Source organism: Schistocerca gregaria, chromosome 1 (genome assembly GCF_023897955.1).
Source record: "Schistocerca gregaria isolate iqSchGreg1 chromosome 1, iqSchGreg1.2, whole genome shotgun sequence".
Classification (NCBI taxonomy): domain Eukaryota; kingdom Metazoa; phylum Arthropoda; class Insecta; order Orthoptera; family Acrididae; genus Schistocerca; species Schistocerca gregaria.
The window spans coordinates 522468568-522493792 of NC_064920.1; the positions used below are offsets into that span (position 1 = coordinate 522468568).

At 40.1% G+C, this 25225-nt stretch overlaps 1 protein-coding gene across 4 annotated transcripts in view; it reads left to right on the forward strand.

Moving 5' to 3' along the window:
• LOC126354919 (uncharacterized) overlaps positions 1-25225 on the forward strand; it is a 514129-nt gene that overhangs the window by 380039 nt on the left and 108865 nt on the right. For all 4 annotated transcript variants that reach the window (XM_050005014.1, XM_050005024.1, XM_050005027.1 and 1 more), the window contains one exon: positions 12447-12618. In XM_050005014.1, the coding sequence (XP_049860971.1) occupies positions 12447-12618 (172 nt within the window). The remainder of the gene's footprint in view (positions 1-12446; positions 12619-25225) is intronic.

The following is a 25225-nucleotide window of genomic DNA, read 5'->3' on the forward strand; positions in this document are numbered from 1 at the left end:
TGCCCACAATGTGCTTTGGGGATCTGCAATTACCTGTCCCAGGGGTAGAGCAATTGAGAGGCTTCTCCTGTCATCCTGTGCCTACTTGCTCAATGGAGGACAGAGCACTCACTTCTGAACAGTGACTGGGTCGTTCTCTGCCATTGATCTCTCGCTTTGCTCTCCAGCTTTTGACGCCAGTGCTCAATGGGAAGTGGTTGCTGACTTGCACGGCAGTGATCACTTCCCAATCTGGGTTCACCTGCCAGATGCCATGGGCCCCGAAAGGAGACCATCAAGATGGGTGCTCAGTGGGGCCGACTGGACACTTTATAGCCAGTTGGCCCAGTTCGAACACTGTGCGAATGTTGAGGCATGGATGAATCATATTACCAAAACGGTCCACCATGTTGCTGAAGCATCCATTTCACAGTCCACAGGCCACCAGAAGAGGCAACCTGTCCCTTGGTGGAGTGCTGAATGCTGCTCTGCAGTCAGGACCAGGCATGCAGCTCTGCGTCAGTTCCAGTGTCGGCCGACTGCTGAGAATCTTGCAGCCTTTAGGGTGGCGAGGTCAAAATGTCGCTGCATTATTTGAGAGAGCAACAAGAGGTCATGGCAACAGTTCCTGACCACCATTAATCGCTCCACCAAAAGTTCCATTGTGTGGGAGACCATCAGGAGAATTTCTGGGAGAGCCCCATGGCTTCTGTAATGACTAACTGCACTCTCCATCTGGATCCGCAAGACATTGCCCAGACTATAGCAACGTATTTTGCCATGGTTACTGCAACAACCAGTCAGGATCCAGGTTTCCAGCACTATAGCGCGATTGTTGAGAGGTGTAGTCTAGACTTCCAGTCCACCTCTCATGAAGTTTACAACTGCCCATTTTCTATGTGGGAGCTGTATTCTGCATTATCTGCAGCTGTGGCACATCCTCCGGTCACAACAGGATCCATTACAGTATGCTATGGCACCTCACAAGGCGCAACAAAGAAATCCTCCTTGCACTTTTTAATGCCATTTGGGTGTCAGGTCACTTTTCTGACTTGTGGCATGAGGCAGTTTTAATTCCTGTTTTAAAAGCTGGGAAAGACCACATGAGCCCGAGTAGCTACCCTAGTGTTGCCCTCACTAGTTGCATGGGAAAGACCATGGAGCGGATGGTCAACTGCCACCTTGTCTGGATGTTAGAATTCCGGAAACTCCTTAGTTGCTTTCAGTGTGGGTTCAGGAGGTTTCGTTCTACCTTCGATAACCTTGCCATCCTGGAGGCGGCTCTACAACAAGCTTTCCTATGCTGTCATCACTTTAAAGGTGTATTTTTTGACATCGAGAAGGCATACGATACCACTTGGAGGTGTCTCATCCTGGAGCAGCTTCACAAATGGAGTTTTCGTGGTTGTCTTCCTCTTTTTATTCAGTCTTTCCTCTCACCACGATGTTTTAGATACCGAATTGGTGATGCCCTGTCTGACTGATTTGAGGAGGAGAACGGTGTCCCTCAGGGTAGTGTTTTAAGTGTGACTGTCTTTGCCATTGCTATTAATAGCATTACCTCCATAGTGAAAAGTCCTGTCCAGTGTTCCTTGTTTGTGGATGATTTCTCTTTGTTTTGCTCTTCTTCAAGCCTTGCAACAACAACACGTCAGTTGCAACTTACTCTTAGACGTTTGGATGACTGGGCTCAGAAGAGTGGTTTTAAGTTTTCCACTGAGAAGTCCGTGTGTGTTCTTTTTCACTGTTCTCGTTCGATTTTAACCTTTCCTGAGTTGAGGATAAGGGATACTGTCCTCGCTTTTAAAGACACGGTGAGATTTCTGGGGCTCATTTTTGACTCGAAGCTTATGTGGTTACCTCATCTTAAAGACCTGAAACGATGGTCGCTTAAGGCTTTAAGTATTTTAAAATGTCTTAGCCACAATACATGGGGAACCGACAGGACTTGTCTGCTCCAGTTTTACAGGGCGTTTGTGCAATCTTGGCTTGATTATGGGTGCACTGTGTATGGGTCTGCGAGGCCTTCTTACTTAAAGATGTTGGACGTTGTGCACCCTGAAGGGCTTCGGTTGGCCACTGGGGCATTCAGAACTAGCCCCCTACCAAGCCTCTGTGCAGAGTCTGGTGAACCGCCACTTCATATGCGGCAGTGGCTACTTACTGTGGCATATAAAACTTTGTCCACACCATATACACCTGCATATCATGTCGTTGCTCAACTTCCTCTGGCACAACTATTTCATAACCAGCAACGAGCAACGCAGCCCTGTGGGATTCGCACACAGGATTGCCTCTCTGCGATGGATATCGCTGGTCTTCCTGTTTTCCGTCGTGGTTGGAGCAGATTTCCACCTAGGCTCCTCCAGAGACACAGACTTATTTTAGAATTGACTAATTTTAAGAAAGATAGTACACCAGATTTTACATTCCAATCTCAGTTTTTAACATTTTAGATGCGCATCACAGTTTTACCATTGTTTACATTGATGGCTCCAAACAGGAGAATTTCCTTGGCTGTTCTGTAGTGTTCCCTGATCATGTTACCTGGATTCACCTCCCTGAAGAATATACTGTTTTCGCAGCAGAGCTCCATGTGATCCTGAAGGCACTGGAGCAGATGAATCATGTTCGGGGCAATCGATTTCTCCTCCGCTCCAATTCTCTTAGTGCCTTACAATCATTGCAGAATCTGTACCCAACTGAGGAGATGGTCCAGCTGATATATGACCAACTGTGCTGGCTCCAACGGCGGGGTGAGGAGGTGTCCTTCTGCTGGGTGCCTGGTCACGTAGGAATATGGGGCAATGAAAAGGCTGACCGGGCTGCCAAGGAGGCCTGCAGAGAACAGGATGTGGTCCAGTCTCCTATTCCCTTGCAGTCTGTCATTTCTGCACTCCACAAGAAGTGCATGGAGTTGTGGGAGGAAGAATGGCTGGCGGTGACGGCCAATAAACTGCAGTTGGTGAATTCAACAACTCAGCTGCGGCATACATTGTGCCAGGTGCTCAGGCAGGAAGAAGTGACCCTCACACGTCTTTGGATTGGGCACTGTTCTCTCACACATAGCTTTCTATTATGGCAGGAGGATCCCCCGTTTTGTGATGCTTGTGGTGTGCACATCTCTGTCCGGCACATTTTAACACACTGCATTTTATGATGCCAGGGCAGAAGCACAATTTGATAGGGAACTGCCCTGTATTTTAGCTAAGGATGAGACGTATGTGTCTAGGGTTTTAATGTTTTGTGATGTGTCTGGACTCTGGCCTAAACTTTTATTGCACAGTGGCTGGCCCCTCCCTTTTTCCTTGCGGTCAGCCAGCCACTACCATCTGCTATATTGCTTTAGCTCCCTCTGCCACTTTCTTCCTGGGTTGTCCATGTTTTACTGCTGGCAGCAAGCTTCGTCCCACGCTTTCCAAGCTTTTTTCCTGTGTTTTACGTTCTGTTTTATCTTATAGTTCTGATTCTGTTCTTGACACCCGTCTTAATCTGTTACTGAGTGAGCACTGAAGACCTTGCCATTGTGCACCCTTAAAACCCTCTCCACCCATCCATAAGGAAATCACTGTGGACATGCAACATGTCCTCCCAGCTGAATGCCATTCTTCACACTGACTCATCAGATATGCAACTCTTGCCACCTAGAAGTGCAAAGATCTACTACTCCTACTCTCCAGATGGCAGATGGCAGTCCCAAAAACTTTGGATTCCACATCGTCGGTGAGGGGGGAGAAGAGAGCTGTCTTGTGGGGCATGCACTGAGTAGAGGCTGTCAGGTGTAGCGTCGGGAGGTGGAGTGTGGGGGAAAGAGTGAGGAACAGAAAAGGAAAGGAGTAGGGAAGGAGAAAGGATGGGCCATTACATTTGCAGAGGGTGACACACAAAGAGGGTGAGGGAATATGAAAAGTGTGGAAGTGATAGGATGGGGGGGTGGAAACTGTTGGGTGGAGGGTGTTGGGCAGTAGGTTACCTTAGGTAGAACACAGGATAATTTTGGGAGTGGAGAACATGTTATAAGGATTAAAAAAATGGTAGTGGAGGGGAGAATCCAGACGGCCTGGGTTGTGAAGCAACCATTGAAATCAAGCATCTTATGTTCAGCTGCATATCGTGCAACAGGGTGGTCTACTTTGCTCCTGGCCACAGTTTGGTGTGGGCATTCATTTTGTTGGATGGTTGGTTGGTAGTCAATGATTGCAGCAGAGCTGGTGTAGAGCATGGCTGCTTTCAAGTTGGCTTGACCAATGATGGCGTAAGATAAGCCTGTAACAGGACTAGGATAGGAAATGCTGGGTGGCTGGATTGCACAGGTCTTGTACATGGGTCTTCTATGTGGGTATGATCCCTTTGGAAAGAGGTTGGGATTGGGAGTGGCAAAGGGATAGACTAGAATGTAGTGAGGTTGGCTGAATGATGGAGCACCTTTTTAGGAGTTCTGGGAAGGGGTAGGATGTCCTGTGCTTCAGGGTATGACAATAGATAATCAAACCCTAATGAAGGATGTGGTTCAGTTTTTCTTGTCTTGAGGTGGTACTGGGTGATGACAGGGATAGTCTTTTGCAGCTGGCTCTTAAATGTGACTGGAAGAGTGGGATGTGTTTGGGGAATGGCACAGGAAACCTGTTTATGGTCTAGGTCTTGGAATAGTGCCACTCTGTTAAGGCCTTGGTGAGACCTTCAACTTACTGAAAAAGGGAATTCTTGTCACTGCAGATGTGCATTTCCTGGGACAAAAGGCTGTATGGGAGCAATTTTGTGGTCAGAGTTGTGGATGGAGCCATTAGACAGGAGGAGGTAAACATCTAGGAAGATGACATGCTGGCTTGGGGAGGACAAGGTGAAGCAGCTGGGAGAAAAGGTTCTGTTGGTCCTGAGTCCAGATCATGAAGATATCATCAGAACTTACCAGAGGTTTTGGGATGCTAGGAAGGCTGTCCTTTCCTCTGCTGAATGGTTGCTGTTCTTAGAAGAGACTTGGGGAAGGGTGATAGAGACTAATTGGAGGTAAGGAACTCCTGATTCTTCGAAGGTGACCAGTGGGAGGGGGGGGGGGGGGGTGATTGGGGAGAGGCCAGGAGATGGTGACCAGGGGTTGGTTAGGTGAGGTGGGCTGTAGGTATGAACTGAGAGAGGCAGGGTTCAGTGTTGGAATTAGGATGGCTTTTTCATTTGATAAAATTTCAGGTGTGCAGCCTTATAAATTTCACTTTTTTTTGTGATATTTTCGCTGTATACCATCCAGCCATCTTCAGAGTTAGCTGAGATGACCAATGCTCCAGTACTTTTTAAACTCACATGCTAGCCACTGTGCATGCAGTTACAGAAACACAAGGTGCTAGAGACGTTGATTGGCAGCAAAGAGGTACAACATATTCATGAAATTAGATCCGTGGCTACACAGTTGATTGGCACAGTGATATCAATGTAGCACTGCGATGTCTTTGTGAGTTTATTACAGAAAGTGCTGGATACTCTGATTTGTCCAAGCTGAGGCTGCTATCTCTATTAATTAAATTTATCATCAATCGAATTTCAATTGATTCTTTCACTACTGAGTCCCAGAAAGGTTAAGTCGAGAATGCCTAGTGTCAATACAGTGTTCTGACACCACCAATTTTTTAGGTTGTAAGAGCCAGGTGTATCTGAAATGCTCTGTTCATCTCTATGGACTGTACATGTCATCTGTCCAATGACTGAATGGCCATACTCACAGAGGATCTTATAAACCCCAGGCTTCCAAAGCGCCAAATCACCTTTAACAGAACTCAGGAGTGCTGCTGTCTTTGGTGAAGGATGAAAAATGACTTTCACTTTGTGTTTGCTGATGACAGGCTTCCCACATATTGCAGAAAAATCATGTATTTAAAACTTTCTGTGTCATCTTCTGCATTCCTTATGCCAACTTCTTGGTTTCATTCATAGTGCCATATGTATCTGCTGTAGAGAATATCCACTGGCTTCAAAAATCATTCTCAAGTGGAAAAGCTCACCCTCCAGACTGCTCTTGTCAGCAGTGATGTGTGCTCTGTGTACCAGAGTTCTGAGGACACACATCATCTCCGAAGGATAGTGGCAGCTATTTGCATGTAAATATAAATCCGTATGGGCTGGTTTAGAATATACGGCATGTCCCAAAGTGCCAGCATCTTTGTGTCATGGTTCTAGACCAACGGAAAGTACCCTGTCAGTTTTCATGAATGAGTTAGCTAATATTAAAATATGTGGCATAAATAGTTGTATCTTTTGATTGCATTGACTTAGAGGCTTCAGTGTTTCACACTGTGAAGGGACCGTGGGCCTCAGTATGTGACACAAATTTTAACTTGATACATGTACCTGAGCCGGGGAAAAAGGGTTTTTAACAGTCGGATGGACAGACAAACAAATGGGGGCAACAAAGTGGTTCTATAAGGGTTCTGTTTTTACTAATTGAGATATGTAATCCTAAAAAATAACTAAAAGTATTATAGTTATTCACATAAGTTTGTACTACAAAAAATAATAGAAGGTTCCAAGAGCAGAATTTTAGTATTTGAGTCATCATGATGCATTTTTTAAAATCATTCTCCCGTGAAATGTACTCATATGGAATTATCCCCCTCCCCCCCACTCTCATCCCCCTTCTCCACTCCGGTGGTTTTCATTTGCCGTTTTGTAATATTTTATTTTTGTTTCCTGTACATAAAGTTACAGGAAAAATATAGTATAAAATATAAACATGTACATGACAATGAGTTCTTAATTGTTCGAACTAATATGCAAATACAGTATTGTGCCAAATATAGTAACATTATTGATTGATTGTGCTATACAAAAATATTGTGTTATTTCTCCAACGTGGTGGCTCCCAACCTTACTGAGACAATTACTCATGGATAAGAGTTGATACCCTCAACAAAATTGTACATTTAAATGAACTACAAGTTGTGAAAAAAGTAACACATTTTTTGTAGTGACAAATGACAATAAAACTTACAATTGGTTAATGTGCAAAGAAATAAAACTCACCTATTTTTGTGGTTTTTATTAAACCAAGAAATAATGACTCAATGAGACAATTGGTACTGCTTATTTTTGGTAATCCTTTTTATTTTGGCCTTGGTGTCAAGTGATACGTATAGTAGGTAAAGCTGAAATTTCATTATGTCCCTAACTTTTCTTTTCATTGCTATCATAGCAGATTGTCCATATTCATATATGTAAGTGGTGGTAAATTAAACTGGTGTTCTCAAGACATTATTCTATAGTTTCTAGTGAGATACGAAATCCAAGATATTGCTTTTTGGCTGGAATTACACTGTCTGAAAATATCCCTTTGTTTATTATAATAGTCTTAGACTTCACACAATTATTTGTTGATAAAAATCAGGAAAATAGTTGCTAATATAATTTACTACTGGTAACAAGTGATGAAAACATCTGGGGTGCTTTTAGTACCCCACATTGGTTACCAAAAAGGAGTTTCCAGTGTTTCTGAAATGTAAAGTATATCCATATTAACAATATTTTGCAAACAGCAGTGTGTGTGGACTGTAATGGAGATTATTCAAAATATGAGAGCTGTTCATTGATCATTGGAGAGGTGAATGACAGGAATTACTAGAACAGACAGGCAGACAAATTGATTGGGTTCAGACTGGAATCAAAGACATAATTATGACCATAATGAAAATGACCTGGAGATGGGTGGGGTAATTAGATGGGTGAATGGATTGAAGATGAACTGAGGAAATTCTTTGCTAGATTCCAATAGAACCCCCCAGAAACCATGGACCTTGCCATTGGTGGGGAGGTTTGTGTGCCTCAGCGATACAGATAGCCGTACCGTAGGTGCAACCACAACGGAGGGGTATCTGTTGAGAGGCCAGACAAACGTGTGGTCCCTGAAGAGGGGCAGCAGCCTTTTCAGTAGCTGCAGGGGCAACAGTCTCGATGATTGACTGATCTGGCCTTGTAACAATAACCAAAACGGCCTTGCTGTGCTGGTACTGCGAACGGCTGAAAGCAAGGGAAAACTACGGCCGTAATCTTTCCCGAGGGCATGCAGCTTTACTGTATGATTAAATGATGATGGCGTCCTCATGGGTAAAATATTCCGGAGGTAAAATAGTCCTCCATTTGGATCTCCAGGCGGGGACTACTCAAGAGGATGTCGTTATCAGGAGAAAGAAAACTGGCGTTCTACGGATCAGAGCATGGAATGTCAGATCCCTTAATCGGGCAGGTAGGTTAGAAAATTTAAAAAGAGAAATGAATAGGTTAAAGTTAGATATAGTGGGAATTAGTGAAGTTCGGTGGCAGGAGGAACAAGACTTTTGGTCAGGTGACTACAGGGTTATAAACACAAAATCAAATAGGGGTAATGCAGGAGTAGGTTTAATAATGAATAGGAAAATAGGAATGCGCGTAAGCTACTACAAACAGCATAGTGAACACATTATTGTGGCCAAGATAGATACGAAGCCCACACCTACTACAGTAGTACAAGTTTATATAACAACTAGCTCTGCAGATGACGAAGAAATTGAAGAAATGTATGATCAAATGAAAGAAATTATTCAGGTAGTGAAGGGAGACGAAAATTTAATAGTCATGGGTGACTGGAATTCGGTAGTAGGAAAAGGGAGAGAAGGAAACGTAGTAGGCGAATATGGAGTGGGGCAAAGAAATGAAAGAGGAAGCCGCCTGGTAAAACTTTGCACAGAGCACAACTTAATCATAGCTAACACTTGGTTCAAGAACCATAAAAGAAGGCTGTATACATGGAAGAAGCCTGGAGATACTGACAGGTTTCAGATAGATTATATAATGGTAAGACAGAGATTTAGGAAGCAGGTTTTAAATTGTAAGACATTTCCAGGGGCAGATGTGGACTCTGACCACAATCTATTGGTTATGACCTGTAGATTAAAACTAAAGAAACTGCAAAAAGGTGGGAATTTAAGGAGATGGGACCTGGATAAACTAAAAGAACCAGAGGTTGTACAGAGTTTCAGGGAGAGCATAAGGTAGCAATTGACAGGAATGGGAGAAAGAAATACGGCAGAAGAAGAATGGGTAGCTTTGAGGGATGAAGTAGTAAAGGCAGCAGAGGATCAAGTAGGTAAAAAGATGAAGGCTAGTAGAAATCCTTGGGTAACAGAAGAAATATTGAATTTAATTGATGAAAGGAGAAAATATAAAAATGCAGTAAATGAAGCAGGCAAAAAGGAATACAGACATCTCAAAAATGAGATCGACAGGAAGTGCAAAATGCCTAAGCAGGGATGGCTAGAGGACAAATGTAAGGATGTAGAGGCTTATCTCACTAGGTGTAAGATAGATCCTGCCTACAGGAAAATTAAAGAGACCTTTGGAGATAAGAGAACCACTTGTATGAACATCAAGAGCTCAGATGGAAACCCAGTTCTCAGCAAAGAAGGGAAAGCAGAAAGGTGGAAGGAGTATACAGAGGGTCTATACAAGGGTGATGTTCTTGAGGATAACATTATGGAAATGGAAGAGGATGTAGATGAAGATGAAATTGGAGATGAGATACTGCGTGAAGTGTTTGACAGAGCACTGAAAGACCTAAGTTGAAACAAGGCCCCGGGAGTACACAACATTCCATTAGAACTACTGACAGCCTTGGGAGAGCCAGTCCTTACAAAACTCTACCATCTGGTGAGCAAGATGTATGAGACAGCTGAAATGCCCTCAGACTTCAAGGCGAATATAATAATTCCAATCCCAAAGAAAGCAGGTGTTGACAGATGTGAAAATTACCGAACTATCAGTTTAATAAGTCACAGCTGCAAAATACTAACGCGAATTCTTTACAGACGAATGGCAAAACTAGTAGAAGCCGACCTCAGGGAAGATCAGTTTGGATTCCATAGAAATGTTGGAACACGTGAGGCAATACTGTCCCCACGACTTATCTTAGAAGCTAGATTAAGGAAGGGCAAACCTACGTTTCTAGCATTTGTAGACTTAGAGAAAGCTTTTGACAATGTTGATTGGAATACTCTCTTTCAAATTCTGAAGGTAGCAGGGGTAAAATAGAGGGAGCGAAAGGCTATTTACAATTTGTACAGAAACCAGATGGCAGTTATAAGAGTCGAGGGACATGAAAGGGAAGCAGTGGTTGGGAAGGGAGTGAGACAGGGTTGTAGTCTCTCCCCGGTGTTATTCAATCTGTATATTGAGCAAGCAGTGAAGGAAACAAAAGAAAAATTTGGAGTAGGTATTAAAATCCATGAGGAAGAAATAAAAATGTTGAGGTTCGCCGATGACATCGTAATTCTTTCAGAGACAGCAAAGGAATTGGAAGAGCAGTTGATTGGAATAGATAGTGTCTTGAAAGGAGGATATAAGATGAACATCAACAAAAGCAAAACGAGGATAATGGAATGTAATCGAATAAAGTCGGGTGATGCTGAAGGAATTAGATTAGGAAATGAGACACTTAAAGTAATAAAGGAGTTTTGCTGTTTGAGGAGCAAAATAACTGATGATGGTCGAAGTAGAGAGGATATAAAATGTAGACTGGCAATGGAAAGGAAAGCGTTTCTGAAGAAGAGAAATTTGTTAACATCGAGTATAGATTTAAGTGTCAGGAAGTCATTTCTGAAAGTATTTGTATGGAGTGTAGGCACGTATGGAAGTGAAACATGAACGATAACTAGTTTGGACAAGAAGAGAATAGAAGCTTTCGAAATGTGGTGCTACAGAAGAATGCTGAAGATTAGATTTGTAGATCACATAACTAATGAGGAAGTATTGAATAGGATTGGGGAGAAGATAAGTTAGTGGCACAACTTGACCAGAAGAAGGGATCGGTTGGTAGGACATGTTCTGAGGCATCAAGGGATCACCAATTTAGTATTAGAGGGCAGCGTGGGGGGTAAAAATCGTAGAGGGAGACCAAGAGATGACTACACTAAGCAGATTCAGAAGGATGTAGATTGCAGTAGGTACTGGGAGATGAAGAAGCTTGCACAAGATAGAGTAGCATGGAGAGCTGCATCAAACCAGTCTCAGGACTGAAGACCATAACAACAACATTCCAGTAGACAAGAGATATCTGAGATGAAGCCCTAATTGGATGTGTGTAGGTTATTAATAAAGACAGTGAACATTATCAATATATACAAACAGGAAGTGTAGCAAGTAACTAAATTTAACTTGTGAGTATGCAGTATAATATCAAGAATATATGATTAAATTTTTAGGTAATTTGGGGGTATGCAAGATGTGAAATTTAGTGCACAGAGCTGCCACCTCTTGCACCAACAATAGCTCTAACCCTGCTCGTCATTGTGAAAGTCAGTCAGGACTCTACTGTCCTCATGTGGTCTTGTGTTATCCTGGTGAAGGAGACCTCAAACCAAGGGCACACTCACTGGTCTTAACACGTCAGAAATGTTACACTTGCTGTTCAAAATGTCAGCTATGCAAACTGGAGGTGATCATGGTGTAAACCCAATGGCATTCCATAGCATCTCACCTGGTACTGAACCTGCTTGATTATGACAAATGTAATCTGACAATATTTGTTCTTCTCAGAGTCTCCACACATGGGTATGTCCATCATGATGATGTATGCATAACTGGGACTTGTCTGCCATTCCTGTGTTCAGTATCATCATTAGACAGACTATTTTTGATGCACCTCTCTGCTGCAGTGTCAAGGGAAGTGGCAACAGTTGTCACCATGCTGACAGTCTGTGGTACTGCAGACATTGTTGCATGGTGTGTGTGGATACTTGTCTCACTGCAAACAAGCCTATTTTCAGAATCTAGGTATTTGACAGTGTGTGGAAGAACAATATGTCTGTCCTCTCATGCTCTCTTCATTGCGAGTCCACTGAGATCCTGCCGTGCATTCACTATGGCCTCCAGAATTTATTGATTACACACTCACATGACAACAGTGGGATCCCAAACAGTGTTATTAGCAATATGATGTAACAAGAAACCACAGTCATGAGAGTTCTACGTTTAGCCGCTGTTGGCTTCCCAAACATGTTGGTAAAATTTCTCTTACTAGCTCAATTTCATATATAAAAAAGTGTGATTTTATAAGTCATGTACCCAATCTTTACTCTCACGTGGAATGTGGACGTGTTACTCCTACATTTTTTGCAAGTTGCAATGAAATGGTAATCATTTGCATATTCAAGCAATTACTATGCTTTTTGCTGTTTTTTTATGTCTGTTGGATGCTGTCTTCATGGTGTTGCAGTTGTAATGATCTGCAGTGTATTGGTTTCTCGTGAAATGGTATAAGACATATTAATTTTTAAGGACTACTTAAGAGGCATTACTAAATCTTAATTGAAAACTTTTTGTTTTTTAGCCTCAGAAAAATTAATTCCAGGCTTGGGAACCACTACTCTAATGAGATAGTTCACTTATTTTCTTACAAGTTTCCTTAAATTTGCAATCTGTATGTTAAATACTCTCTTCTGCTGTTATTACAGACGCAGATGTGGTCATGTTAGTCCAGAACAATTTCGACAAGCCTTGCAAGTGGCTGGACTGGATGTTCCTGGAGATCAGCAAACTTGCTTACTACAGTACTTTAGTGATGACATGGGATTCAATTATCAATCCTTTCTTCAAGCTGTTGAACCTCTGGATAATCCACCATTGGTTTGTAGCATTTCTCGATACTCAGTAATAACTGAAGGCTTCATGATTCCTGTCATCATCTGAAACTACAAACATTAGAAAACAAAGAGTTAAGCTAATTATTGGGACTGTCACATCAGTTAAGCTTGGCTTATCAGACGGTTGCAACTATTTGTTCCGAAGGGCTGATATTTTATGTTTTTCACTATTATAGACTTTGTCAGTCCTACTTCATGGTAAGGGAAACATCTCACTTTATCCTCATCATTTTCTTCTGATTGATTTTTTTTGGCAGTTTATCTCTTCACTTTGCAATAAATTCAGAGTGACAGTAAATGATTTACTGGGCCAGGAAAACTGGCTACATAATGTTTTTCAAATTATCTAATGGGAGGTGGTGGCTCAGATTTAGAAACAATTTTAAATGACATATGCTAATGATAAATGTAGAGTAGTGAATAGAATCATATACAGAAAATTTTCAATAATTAGCATGAAAGTGAAAAGTTGTTACTGTGTTTATGTAAAATTTTAATATACCAACAGAATAACTGGAATTAAGTGTAGAAGAGGAACCTCAATGATTAATTTTGAGGTCAAATAAGGACACAATTTAGCTGTATGATAAGTAAATAACAAACAAATTATCATCAGAGGACTGAAAAATGTGTTTCATTTACAAAACAATCATTTAAAAATGTTTGTTCTAATGCATATTACATTTCAAGTCAGTGAGGAGAAAGGTGCTCTGGAAGTGTTGTGTGCAACCAATGAAAATGTAGTTGTGAGGGATTTGCTTCATTGAAAAATTTGTTTGTGGTTTTGTGATGGTAAACACTGAAATAAATGAACAAAAAACCTCATTTATTTAATATGGAATTGGTAGTGGAAAATGAGAGGTAAAATGTAAAGCACATTTGCTAGCTATTGACTTAGTTTCTATGCCTGATCCCAATTAACTATAATTTTTGTGGTGACAAAATCATCCTTCTAGGCCTGTCAGACTCACTATAATCTAATTAAAATTACTTTATTGTTGACACTTCATGTGTTGGAGCTGGTTTCATCCAATCAGAGTGCTCAATGTCGCACCCAAACCATTTGACATTACCAAGCCGCCACAACAATTAATTAGTTCACTTGCTGATCCCTGTCTGCCTCTCTCTTTTGATGTGCTTTGATCTTGAGTCACAGGTCTGGCCCTTCCCTTTTATGTATTTCACTACATATCACACACACACACACACACACACACACACACACACACACACACACACACACATACACATCAGTGCTAACAAAATACACGTTTTTCATATACTGAGCTAATCAAACGCTACTGAATCCTTCAGTACAAGATGCGATTCAACATCACATATACAGTTCTTACGAGGGTCATTGTGAAAGTATGCCTCCTATTTTTTGTGATGACTTTAGATGTCCATGCCAGATGTTGTTGGTGTAGTGCTAATGCTTGATCCTTCCTCTTTCTTTTGGAGGTTGTTCCATTTTTCTGCAGTAGGTGGTCCCAGCAGAGGAGTGTTCCAAAATGGAGTCTGATACATATGTGTGTATAAGACAGTGATGCGTGGCTGAATTCCTCACTGCTGAAGAAATTGCAGTGATTGAAATTCATCAACACTTGCTAAAGGTGTATGGAGACGATACAGTAGATGTGAGCAATGTGAGGCGATGAGTATGGTATTTTCCAGGTGGTGAATAGGGTGTGCATGGTAAGCCATGGCCTGGTTGACCTGCACAGCTGTCATCCCTAGCAATGAAGGCTATCTTGACCAACTCATCCATGCTGATTGGTGGATAATGACCATAGAATTGTGTGCAAAACTGAATGTCAGTGTAATGTCTTGGAAACAATGTTGGAACATCTTTGTTATCAGATAGTCTGTGCGAGATGGGTCCTGCAGATGCTTACACAAGAACAAAAAACTCACCGAGTGCAAATTTGTCAGGACCTGCTGGACTAATACTAAGCTGAAGGTGACAATTTTCTGAATAGTATTGTCACCAGAGGTGAGACGTGATGTTGCCCTACAAGCTGGAATCTGAAAGACAGTCCGTTCAGTGGTGACCTATGAATTATCCATCGAAGAAGAAATTCAAGACGCAACCGTCTGCAGGCAAAGTGATGTGCACAGACTTCTGGGATAGCCAGGGTGTGGGTCTTTTGGATGTCCTGGAGTCTGGAGAAACTGTCAATTCAGCATGCTACAAGACAACACTGACTAAGCTGAAAGCCTGAATTTCCAGGTAAGGCCAGAGAAAAAGACCAGCTTTCACCAGAAACATGTTAATGCCAGGCCCCACACCAGTTTTGCGACCACACAATTCATTGCAAAATTCGGCTGGACTATCTTACCACATCCACCGTCCTGTCCCGATTTAGCACCTTCAAACTTCCATCTCTTTGGGCCTCAGAAAGATGGACTATGTGTCAAACATTTTCAAAACTCAGATGTTGTTATCAAAGCTATAAGGAAATGGTTAGCCTCAGCTGGTTCCAATTTTTACAAGTGTGACATGCAGACTCTGTTTCGCCATTGGCAAAAATGTAATGAATGGTGGTGACTATGTAGAAAAATGACAGCCTGTAGCTGAAATATTGCTCTATTTAGCTGTGCTGTTGTACTTTATGTATTTCCTGTAGTTTCATGAATAAAAATAGGAGGCATTACTTTCAGAACAACCCTCGTATAATCACAGGGATTAGCCTACTTAAATAAGCTTCACATGAAATGGTGGAAGCTGAATTTTTGAAGGCTGAATCATAAATATAACAACCTTTCTCAGTGTAGTGCTGTGGCACAGTTTTTTGTGTATTAACTTTATGTGTAGAGGGTCGTAGGTTCAAATCTCATCAAACACAGAGAAATTATTTTTCTGAATCTTAATCAAAAGACTTTGATTGTTATTTTTATTCAATTAATTTATGTAAATGTTACTTTTTAGTTAGAGTACTTTGCTGTATCATTTTCAAAATCAAATTAACATTCTTTTTTGCTCTTATTTTTCTTCCTATCATTTTTTATTCATTTGGGATCTAGTTGTCACCTATAATCTTCAGCCAATGCCAACCAGGACTAATCCTAGTTGGTTACACAACAGATCATGTGGCTAGTGTGAGGATAGTTTCAATTATCCACTGACTATGAGACATTACAGTTTTCTTTTAGTTCTGAAACTGAAAATTTTCTGTCTTCACTTTGCTCATAGTGGTTAGCTTTAACTACAGTGAACAAAGCCATCATAATTTTTATTCTGCAGCAAATCATTAATTGCTGTTTTCTTGGATAAATTGCACGACATCATGTGGTTAGGTTAGGACATGAGTTTAAATTCAGGGCTACAAAACATGGTGTGTACAGCAGTTCATCATTGGTCACTTAAAAGTCAGCTGTCAACAGAGCATCTGCCATTTCCATCCATCATATCTTGCAGTGGCCATGTGCAATGTTGCTCTGCTTTACACATTAACAGCATTTGTGAAGTATCCACTGTGTTTGTTTGTCACCTATAACTGATTGGTACCCAACAGTGGTTGTGCAACACTGTATCAGAAAGTGACAGATGTCAACTATCAAGTAATTTTAGTCAGACTATAGAAAGTGGTAATGCCTCCCTTTTGAATTTTTGCCCTTTTTACACCAATTTGGCTAAGTTTCACTTATATCTAATGAATCTCTGTACAAGTGCCAGATGAGAATTTTGTGGTGACTTTGTGACAACTCAGTGGCCAAACCTTGCTCCAAGACTCTGACTGGATTTTGCATTGTCCAGATATCAAGTTCATATTGCTTATATTTATGTAGCATACAGAGTGGTATTTTGAAGTAAACAATTTTTTTCAGTACTCTCATGTCCTTCCATGATTTCACTGTTCTTGCTTACCAGTGCTGATTTTACAGTTGCACAGCTGTGTGTGAGGTCAAACAACTGTTGTGACTGGACGGCCATGGTGGCCAAATGATTCTAGGTGCTACAGTCTGGAACCGCACGACCGCTATGGTCGCAGGTTCAAATCCTGCCTCAGGCGTGGATATGTGTGATGTCCTTAGGTTAGTTAGGTTTAAGTAGTTCTAAGTTCTAGGGGGCTGATGACTTCCAAAGTTAAGTCCCATAGTGCTCAGAACCATTTGAACCAAGTATTGTGACTGTATCTATGAATGATACATTTCTCCACCACTGAAAAGACATTGATCAATGGACATTTTTTGTTATTGTGACTTCTTTCTATGAATGCTACACTGCTCCATCCCTGAAAATACATTGATCAATTAACATTTTACCCCAATTTCCATACATGCCATACTTTAAATTCACATTGCTTCTCAGTAGCTATCCATTAGATCATGATCACACAGTGCTTGTACATATTAAATGGGATATGTCATTGTGATGAAGTGATGGTGGGTGATTTATGAAATGATGACTGAATATGGTAATGACAAAAACAAGATGGCATAATTTTTGGACTGCATTTTACGTAAAGTAAGTCTATGTTGACACACAATAACTGTTATTTGATTGTACCAGAATTTGATTACATATTGCAGTTATCTGTAACTAGCATTAAAATTAGTGACACTCACTTAACAGCAAAACAATTAGGCCATTGTAAAGAATACAGCAGAAAAATTGGACCATTTTGCAATATTGCAGAAAGAGGAAGTGTGTCATCGATACAAAAAATGCAAGATATCTGATGCTTGCTCCATAACTGCCCGTTCCCTGTGTTTTAAGGATTGCTTATTTGAATGGCTGGCAAAGGGCAGTCCAGAATTTCTGCTGACAATGAGACAGATTAGAGACTTGTCTGAATGGTTGAGCTACAGCAACAGCATCTGGATGCTGAAATATATGAGTCACAGAGGCTATAGAACTTTTAAGGGTGCATTTACAAGGGTTCACTATCTACTGCTCTGGTATAACTGTTTAATGGTGATAACTAATAGTGAAAGTCCCACAGTACGTAAATTTTTAAAAATCATGTATCTTTATCTTTTGCGTGTTTTGCATGTTTTGGAATGAAAATTAGTGCCAGAAAATTACCTGCTATGAGTGTATCGCTTCTTTTGTTCAAGTAGATGACTTTCACATCTATTTGATGCAGTGAAATCTTTTGGGTTGAGGAATGGTAATATGAAAATGTATAGTCCAAATCTCCATGCTCTTATCGTTTCAACATATGAATTTAATTGAAATACAGTGAGGCTCAGAGAACCATAAGGGCCTAAGTACACTTATTGATTTTGAGATTGTGGTGTGAATGCATGCTCCTGACATCTGTTGATCTTGGGGTGAACAAGTTTTATCTATATCTGTTGCCCCACAATGTATATATGATCATTCACAAAAAGCTGTTTCATCAGTTTCTCGGGTATTTGATTCCAAAGCCCGAAGCACAAAGCACAATTTCAGTGCTCTGCATTGCTCAGTTGTTATCTAGGATTGACAACATAATTTAGTGTCTACATTGTGTTTGTAGTGGTAATAGTTTATATTTGGAAGTGTAGTGGCAGTTTTATCTGAACCTCAAGCCCACACATGTGCTTAATGGAAATGATGATAATGAAGACCATGAGGTGTTGGAATCGGTGTGTGTGTGTGTGTGTGTGTGTGTGTGTGTGTGTGTGTGTGTGTGTGTGTGTGTAGGGGGTGCATTTAATAGTGGATCTTTATGTTGTGATTCTAGTTTCAAATTAATTACAAATTTTAAAATGTCAAAAGACACTAAAGATATCAATTAATACTTCATCACGTAAAGTGGGTATATTATTTTTTTTTGTAGGAAGTGTAGGATGTTGAGACTTGGTTAAAAACAATTCAAACCTCTATGACAGGTGGTTTGTCTATAAATTTGATTTCCACAAACAACTATTTTTCTCAGAAGTTTGTTTCTGTGCTGTGAGCCCTCAAATGACGGCAAAATTTAGGATATTATTTACCCAAATTATCAGTTGAGCATGCCAGTGATGAATTAAGTTGGACCTACTGCAAACTGAGTATGGTATAACTCAAACATTTCTTCTTCAGTAAATAGCAAAAGAGGAAAATGGTGAAACCAGTAAAAATTGTGATTCACTGTCTTCCCAGTTGCTGGTGTAGTTAAACAAAATGTTGCATGAAAATACACTATTATATGCCTCCTGATCGTGTCCATCACATGTGCTGAACTGTTATTTCACTAAAATGTTTACACAGAATCTAGTGTGATGTCAGTCCTTGTTCTACCAATCCTTTTATGGCATAAAGTCTCCAATTTATTGAGAGGTTTGTAATATTAATCCTGTTTTGTCATACAAAATGTAGACATCGGACACAAATTCTTGAACACTTTATATCTTGTTGTGAACCTGTGATTATTTAAAAACAAATTAATAATGGATTATAAGCATAGACAAACCAATAAATGCACTGCTGGATGTCATTGACCTTATTACTTCATCTCAAATCAGCGACCTCCAATTAACCATAGTATGCCCATAGTGCTGATTGCAGATGGATGGCTATAACTGAGGTCTTGCAAAAGATTTATTACATATATCAGGCATAGTATACTGTATCAATTTTTCTCCATTGTGATGCTTATAATGACAAAGCTGTTTGAAACAATTATCTTTGTCATTCCACTGTGATGCTTATAATGTCATAGGTGTTTGAAACAATTATCTTCTACAGTCCAATGTGAACCTGCATGCAGCTGCACTTGATTCAGCAAACATCTGCAGTACACAGGTAAAGTGGCTTGCCATGCATGTGTTGGCATGTCTCTGCCAGATTTTTGTGTTTTTAAGTTTCCTGCAACAGCAATTAAGTGACAGTAATATTTATTCTCAAAAAATGGTTCAAATGGGTCTGAGCACTATGGGACTTAACTTCTGAGGTCATCAGTCCCCTAGAACTTAGAACTACTTAAACCTAACTAACCTAAGGACATCACACACATCCATGCCCAAGGCAGGATACAAACCTGCGACCGTAGCAGTCGCGCGTTTCCAGACTGTAGTGCCACCCCAGCCGGCATTTATTCTTAAAAGCTATGCAAGTTGACATTAAGAATGACTAAAGGAATGGATGTTGTGCCTGTATTGGGAACTGTGTATTAAGCATTACTCCGTGTGTTGGTTGTAACCTCACTATGCGATGAGTCTACCCGTAGACCTGAGCTGTGGAATCAATAAATGTGTGGTATTCAGACAGCTTGAAGTACGTTACATATGCTGTTTCCAGCACACAGGATTATGTTTTAATTTTGCTTAAAATTTGATGTTGAATACACATGTGTTAGAATGGTTCATATCCTTGATATTGATATCTGACAGTTAGTGAAACAGCCATTCACTTTCTTTTATTATAATACATATAATAACCTAAGTTCAGAAACACATTACACAAACACTACATGAAAATCACCTTCTCATGGACCAAATGTGAACCCATGACCTCCATGTTACTGCCTTAGTTCCATCTGCAACAGTGGTCAACAGTGGTGTTTATTTGGTATCTACCTTTAAAAGAAATTGGTATTGGAGACATTCCTGTTATAGTTGCTGATCCCTTTTCCTAACTGCTGGCATTTATCAATTTTACAGTACAGCCATCAACTGTTTATGCAAATTCAGGCTAAGATCTTAACAAGTAGTTAAACTAAGTGGCACGGTGATTTAAATATGTCTTCCTTTTTGCTCTGTCACTACTGGTGCTCCTCTTGACAGAAAGAGGTTTACTTCCTTTCCAGGCATGAGTATAAGAGCAACGAGCAGACATACACATCACAGGTAGTCAGTTGCAATGGCTTGCAGGGAATGTTCAGTTTGAGGATAGATTCGTCACTCTTATTGAAGAAGGCAGATTTTCTATTAGAGATGGTAGCGTGAGGTACGATGTGCAAAGAGATGTTGGAGGAATAATGTAAAAGAGGCACTACCAATGGAGCTGCAGACTCAGACAGGTAGAGACTGGTCACATACCAGGAGGACAGAGAGCTTGTATGTAACAGCCAACAGTTTCTGTTTCTAAGTGCAAAACAGGTGGAGTTAGAGACCATCTTTTCCGGTTCAGGTGACACAGATCACTGTAGGCTTTGAGAAGCTGGACTGTAGACTCGAAGAGCTGTCATGAAACAGGAACTCAATGAGAAAAGTGTTTTATATTGAATGGCATTTGTGCAGCTCTATCTGAATGTGGTATAAGACAATGTAATTTTTAGTATGAGAAAGAGTTTTCATGAGCAATGACAGTTCAGCAGTTGTTTACAGGCTACAAAGAACTAGACTTCTTGAGGAATATATTATGACAGCAGGAAGAAGTGGGTGGCTGTCATTTCTTGTCAGTGTTGAGTATCTGCTACAGGAGTTGGAGTATTTCATAGAATTGAGGAAATTCTTGGTAGTATGCAGCACATTCACATATTGAAGAATATGTTCAAGTGCTGAGAATGTGTTATTGTCAGTACAAATGCTCTATGCTGAAGGAGAATTAATGTTACAGGAAAATCATTCTCCATGGCAACACCTGTCCAATATGAGTATCAATATCATGTGCTGGCTGCCATGGGCTGCTCATATAAATCCAGAGGAGACTATGCCAGTTCAGATTACACAAACATTGTCAAAAACCAGCTCATGTGATAAAGCAGCTTCAGCTGATGCCATTTGAAACTGTATCCTTGGGCCTGGGAGGAGTTACCTGTACTGTCAGTTATAATCATCATCTCTTAGATTTGATGCCAAGATACATGATTGAAGTTTGAAATAATGAGGGATTCTAGACAAGACATTAGAGACCTGGAAACATTTTATTTTCCTTACTTGTTCTTTTACTCAATTTCCTATCAGTGAGAGTCAGGGAGGAACTCTAGGCAATGGAGAAATATCAAACCTGAGATAGTAAAATATGTGTTAGTTTTCATTTAAATTACCTTCATAATTGAAATAAGTTTCATTTCAATTACATTTCTCTTTCATTTTCCCCCTGTCTAAATATAAGAGTAGTAAATTACAATGAGTTTTTAAATGCTTTTTCTGTTGCTTTGATTTCATATCATTCTTCCCCTGCATCCATTGCTTCCTTCTTTAGTCTGCCAAAACTATGTAGAAGAGTCCTTGTATTGTTTACTCAACTTCGATTTCCCTTCTATCTTCTCTTTATTTTCCTCACTTCCTTTTTCTCTGTAACACCCTCGCCTTCTTTGCCTTTTTTACTCTATCTTCCCAAAAGTAATCAATATCAAGCAGTTTTAGTTTAAATTATGTATGTATTTTTTTTCAGTATCTCTCTCTCTCTCTCTCTCTCTCTCTCTCTCTCTCTCTCACACACACACACACACACACACACACACACACACACACACACACACACATACTGAGGAGTCAAGGATATACGGTAGGTCATAGCATCCAGAGAGACACAAAACACACAAATTACTTTTGGTAGTGTATCGATCTCTAGGATAGAAATTTTAGACCTATGATGATTGGACAAGCATTGTTATCTCTTTGTACCATTCACCACATGGTAACTTTGAAAACTTTATTGCACAGATGGAGAACTGTGTATCTTACATTGCACGCATTAAGAATAAAACTGGATTGTGTGGTGACTTTGACACACATATAGGTGATGCGAGTAGCAGAGAGAAAGTCTTCATGAGCTTAATAAACAGCTAAGGGCTGTTTGTAGCAAAGCAGTGTCTGTCTAGACACAGTTATAACTAACCTCAATATTTGGGGTTACAATACCAGAGTAGATGAACCAACGATTGCAGACCACATTATGTTAGTAATGGAAATCGGCATGACGAGTAAGAGTAAATTGCAACCAAGCACATGGCATTCAAGCTACAAATTCAATAGAAGGGTTATCAAAGAAAAGAGAAAAAAATGACCTTAAAGCAGCACTGTCCGATGTGAACTGACAGTAGAAAATTGCAGAAATGGGAGTCAGTGACTCATCTGAATATCTGTTCCAGACCTTGAAAACAAAATTTGATGACATGTTCCCAATAATTCTCAAGAAGCATCCTGCAGGCAAATCACAGGAAGGGAAAAAACTATTAAAGGGAAGATATGGTGTACACCTGAGCTAGATAGATTAAAAGTCATTAATTTTCAGTGATCATATGAAAAAGGGAGTGGAGGATGCAAAGAAGAAACACAATGACAAATTTATTAAAGAGGCTCATAAACCATGTAAAGCAGCTTGGAATCTGGTAAATGAGCACAGGAAGAAGCCTACTCTGACTTAAATCCCTGTAGTCCTGATGCCTTCAATCAGTACTTCAAAAGGATAGTAAGAAATACTGTAAATATAAACTGTTGCACTATTTAAAAAAATGCACCCCAAGGACATTGTAAAAAAAACTGAATACACATAAATATTCAGAGAGTGCAGATGTGTATGACATGTATCACACAATCTGAAGAAGATAATTCCAGAGATTGTTCACCAACTAGTCATACTAACAATAAATGTTTATTCTTTGATGTCTTCCCAGAATTCCTGAAACTGGTGTGGACAGTACTGGTCTACAAAAAAGGTGACCCATGCAAAGTGCCCAATTTCAGACTAATGCCAAAATCCTTACTCTAGCCTAAGTTATGGAGTCTGTAATGAAATTTCAGCTACAAAATTATTCTGAAGACAATAAACTCTTTTAGGACAAACAGCATAGTTTTTGCAAGGAAAGTTGATGGTTAAAGCAGCAGGAGGCAGGAAAGTAAGGCAAGGGTTTGAAGACAGGAAAGTGTGGCACTGACACACTCTATGACCTCAGCAAGGCATTTCACTGCATCTACCACAAAATATTGCTCAGTAAATTAAAGTGCTATGGCACTGGAGGTATTGTGCTGGCTACTCTTCAATCCTATCTTGCAAACCAAAAGCAGGTAGTATCAGTTCACAGTGCAACCTCCTAAGAACAAAACTGGAGCATGGCGTAACCCAGAGGTCCATCATAGGACCTATGCTGTTCCCTATTTATGTAAATGCTCTGGGTTGTAGCAACCAAATGTTACAGTTTGCTGGTGATACCACTCTTTTTGCAAAAGGTAAAACTGCTGCACAAGTTTTGCAAGCAACAAATATGCTCTTTGAAAACATCAAAGAATGGTTCATAGACAATAAAATGAAAATGAATGAAGAAAAAACACAATATCTGTTATGCAACCTTAACATTGTTGGATACCAAGATAACATGGAGGCTGTCAGCTGTGGAGATTCATGATTAACAGCAAACTATAAATGAATGAGCACACAGTGTATGTGTGGTCCAAGCTCTCCTGTGCATTGTTGCAAGGATGTATTAATACTACAGAATCACTGCATCAAGCAGAAGACTGGAGCAGTGCAAGCCTATATTCACCTGGTTAGGAATAATCAGAGTCTTCAGATAATATATAGTTTTATGCCTCATCAGTGTAAAAGAAAACCAAAGGGTTTTCAGCATGAGGCAGTACATACAAAATTGTGACACCCGCAACAAGAAGAACATTGCTATACCAAACTATCAACTTTCTGGAACAAAAGATAGTTTTCCAATGGTTTCTTTAAAAATGTTCAGCTCATTGCCCCGAGAAGTGCAATCCTTGCCACCAGGGCAGTTCAAAATGAAAATTTGCACTTGACATGGAAGAGTACACATTGTACTCCATTGGAGAATTCTTCAATAGTGACCTAAGTGAATGTACAAAATAATGCTGTTTCATCTTTCATATATGTATTGTGAATATTTTTCTTTATGAAGCATCATAAATAACTCATATGTATGTATATTATCTTGACTCAGTCTGTCCAGTTGTGACTGGTAAATGATGCAGATCTAGTAAAAAAGTAATGTTTTGAGTCTGGAAAGATCGCAAGAAGTTTCTGTGTTCACACATGGTGTTTCATCAGCAGTTTACAACTTCTGAAGGCAAAGAGGTATGAGACTCTGCAGAGGCAGCTTCTGATAGAGAGGGCTGATTTTGGTTCAGAATACGTTGTGGGAAGACTTAAAAAAACTAGTGTTATTAGTCAGGTAGCATTATTGCATAAATAACTAGTTGTCTGAAGCATAAAAATAGAATGAACTATATTGTTTTTGTGAAAACTGAAGTGTTTAATTTTCTGTGACTGTTAGAAAGTTTTTGTTTTTAACATTGGTCCTGAGAATTTTTCTTTGCTGAGATGTCTAATGACATTGCAGTGTGTCAGTTGGGAGTTAAGTGGAGGCTGCTAGTGATTTATGTTTCTTGTTTGGTGGTCTTAATTTGTAACATAGTTGAATGTAATAAGATTGATACAAAATTAATAGTAGTATAAATGTGGTGACATTTTTAGTCTGATCTACTGGGTCAGGATGAGGCTGGTGATGCATGTCTAAGCTATCCTGTTAATAAAACAGAAAGAAACTTCCACATGGGAAAAATATATTAAAAACAAAGATTCCAAGACTTACCAAGCGGGAAAGCGCCGGCAGACAGGCACATGAACAAAACACACAAACACACACACAGAATTACGAGCTTTCGCAACTGGCAGTTGCTTCATCAGGAAAGAGGGAAGGAGAGGGAAAATGAAAGGATGTGGGTTTTAAGGGAGAGGGTAAGGAGTCATTCCAATCCCGGGAGCG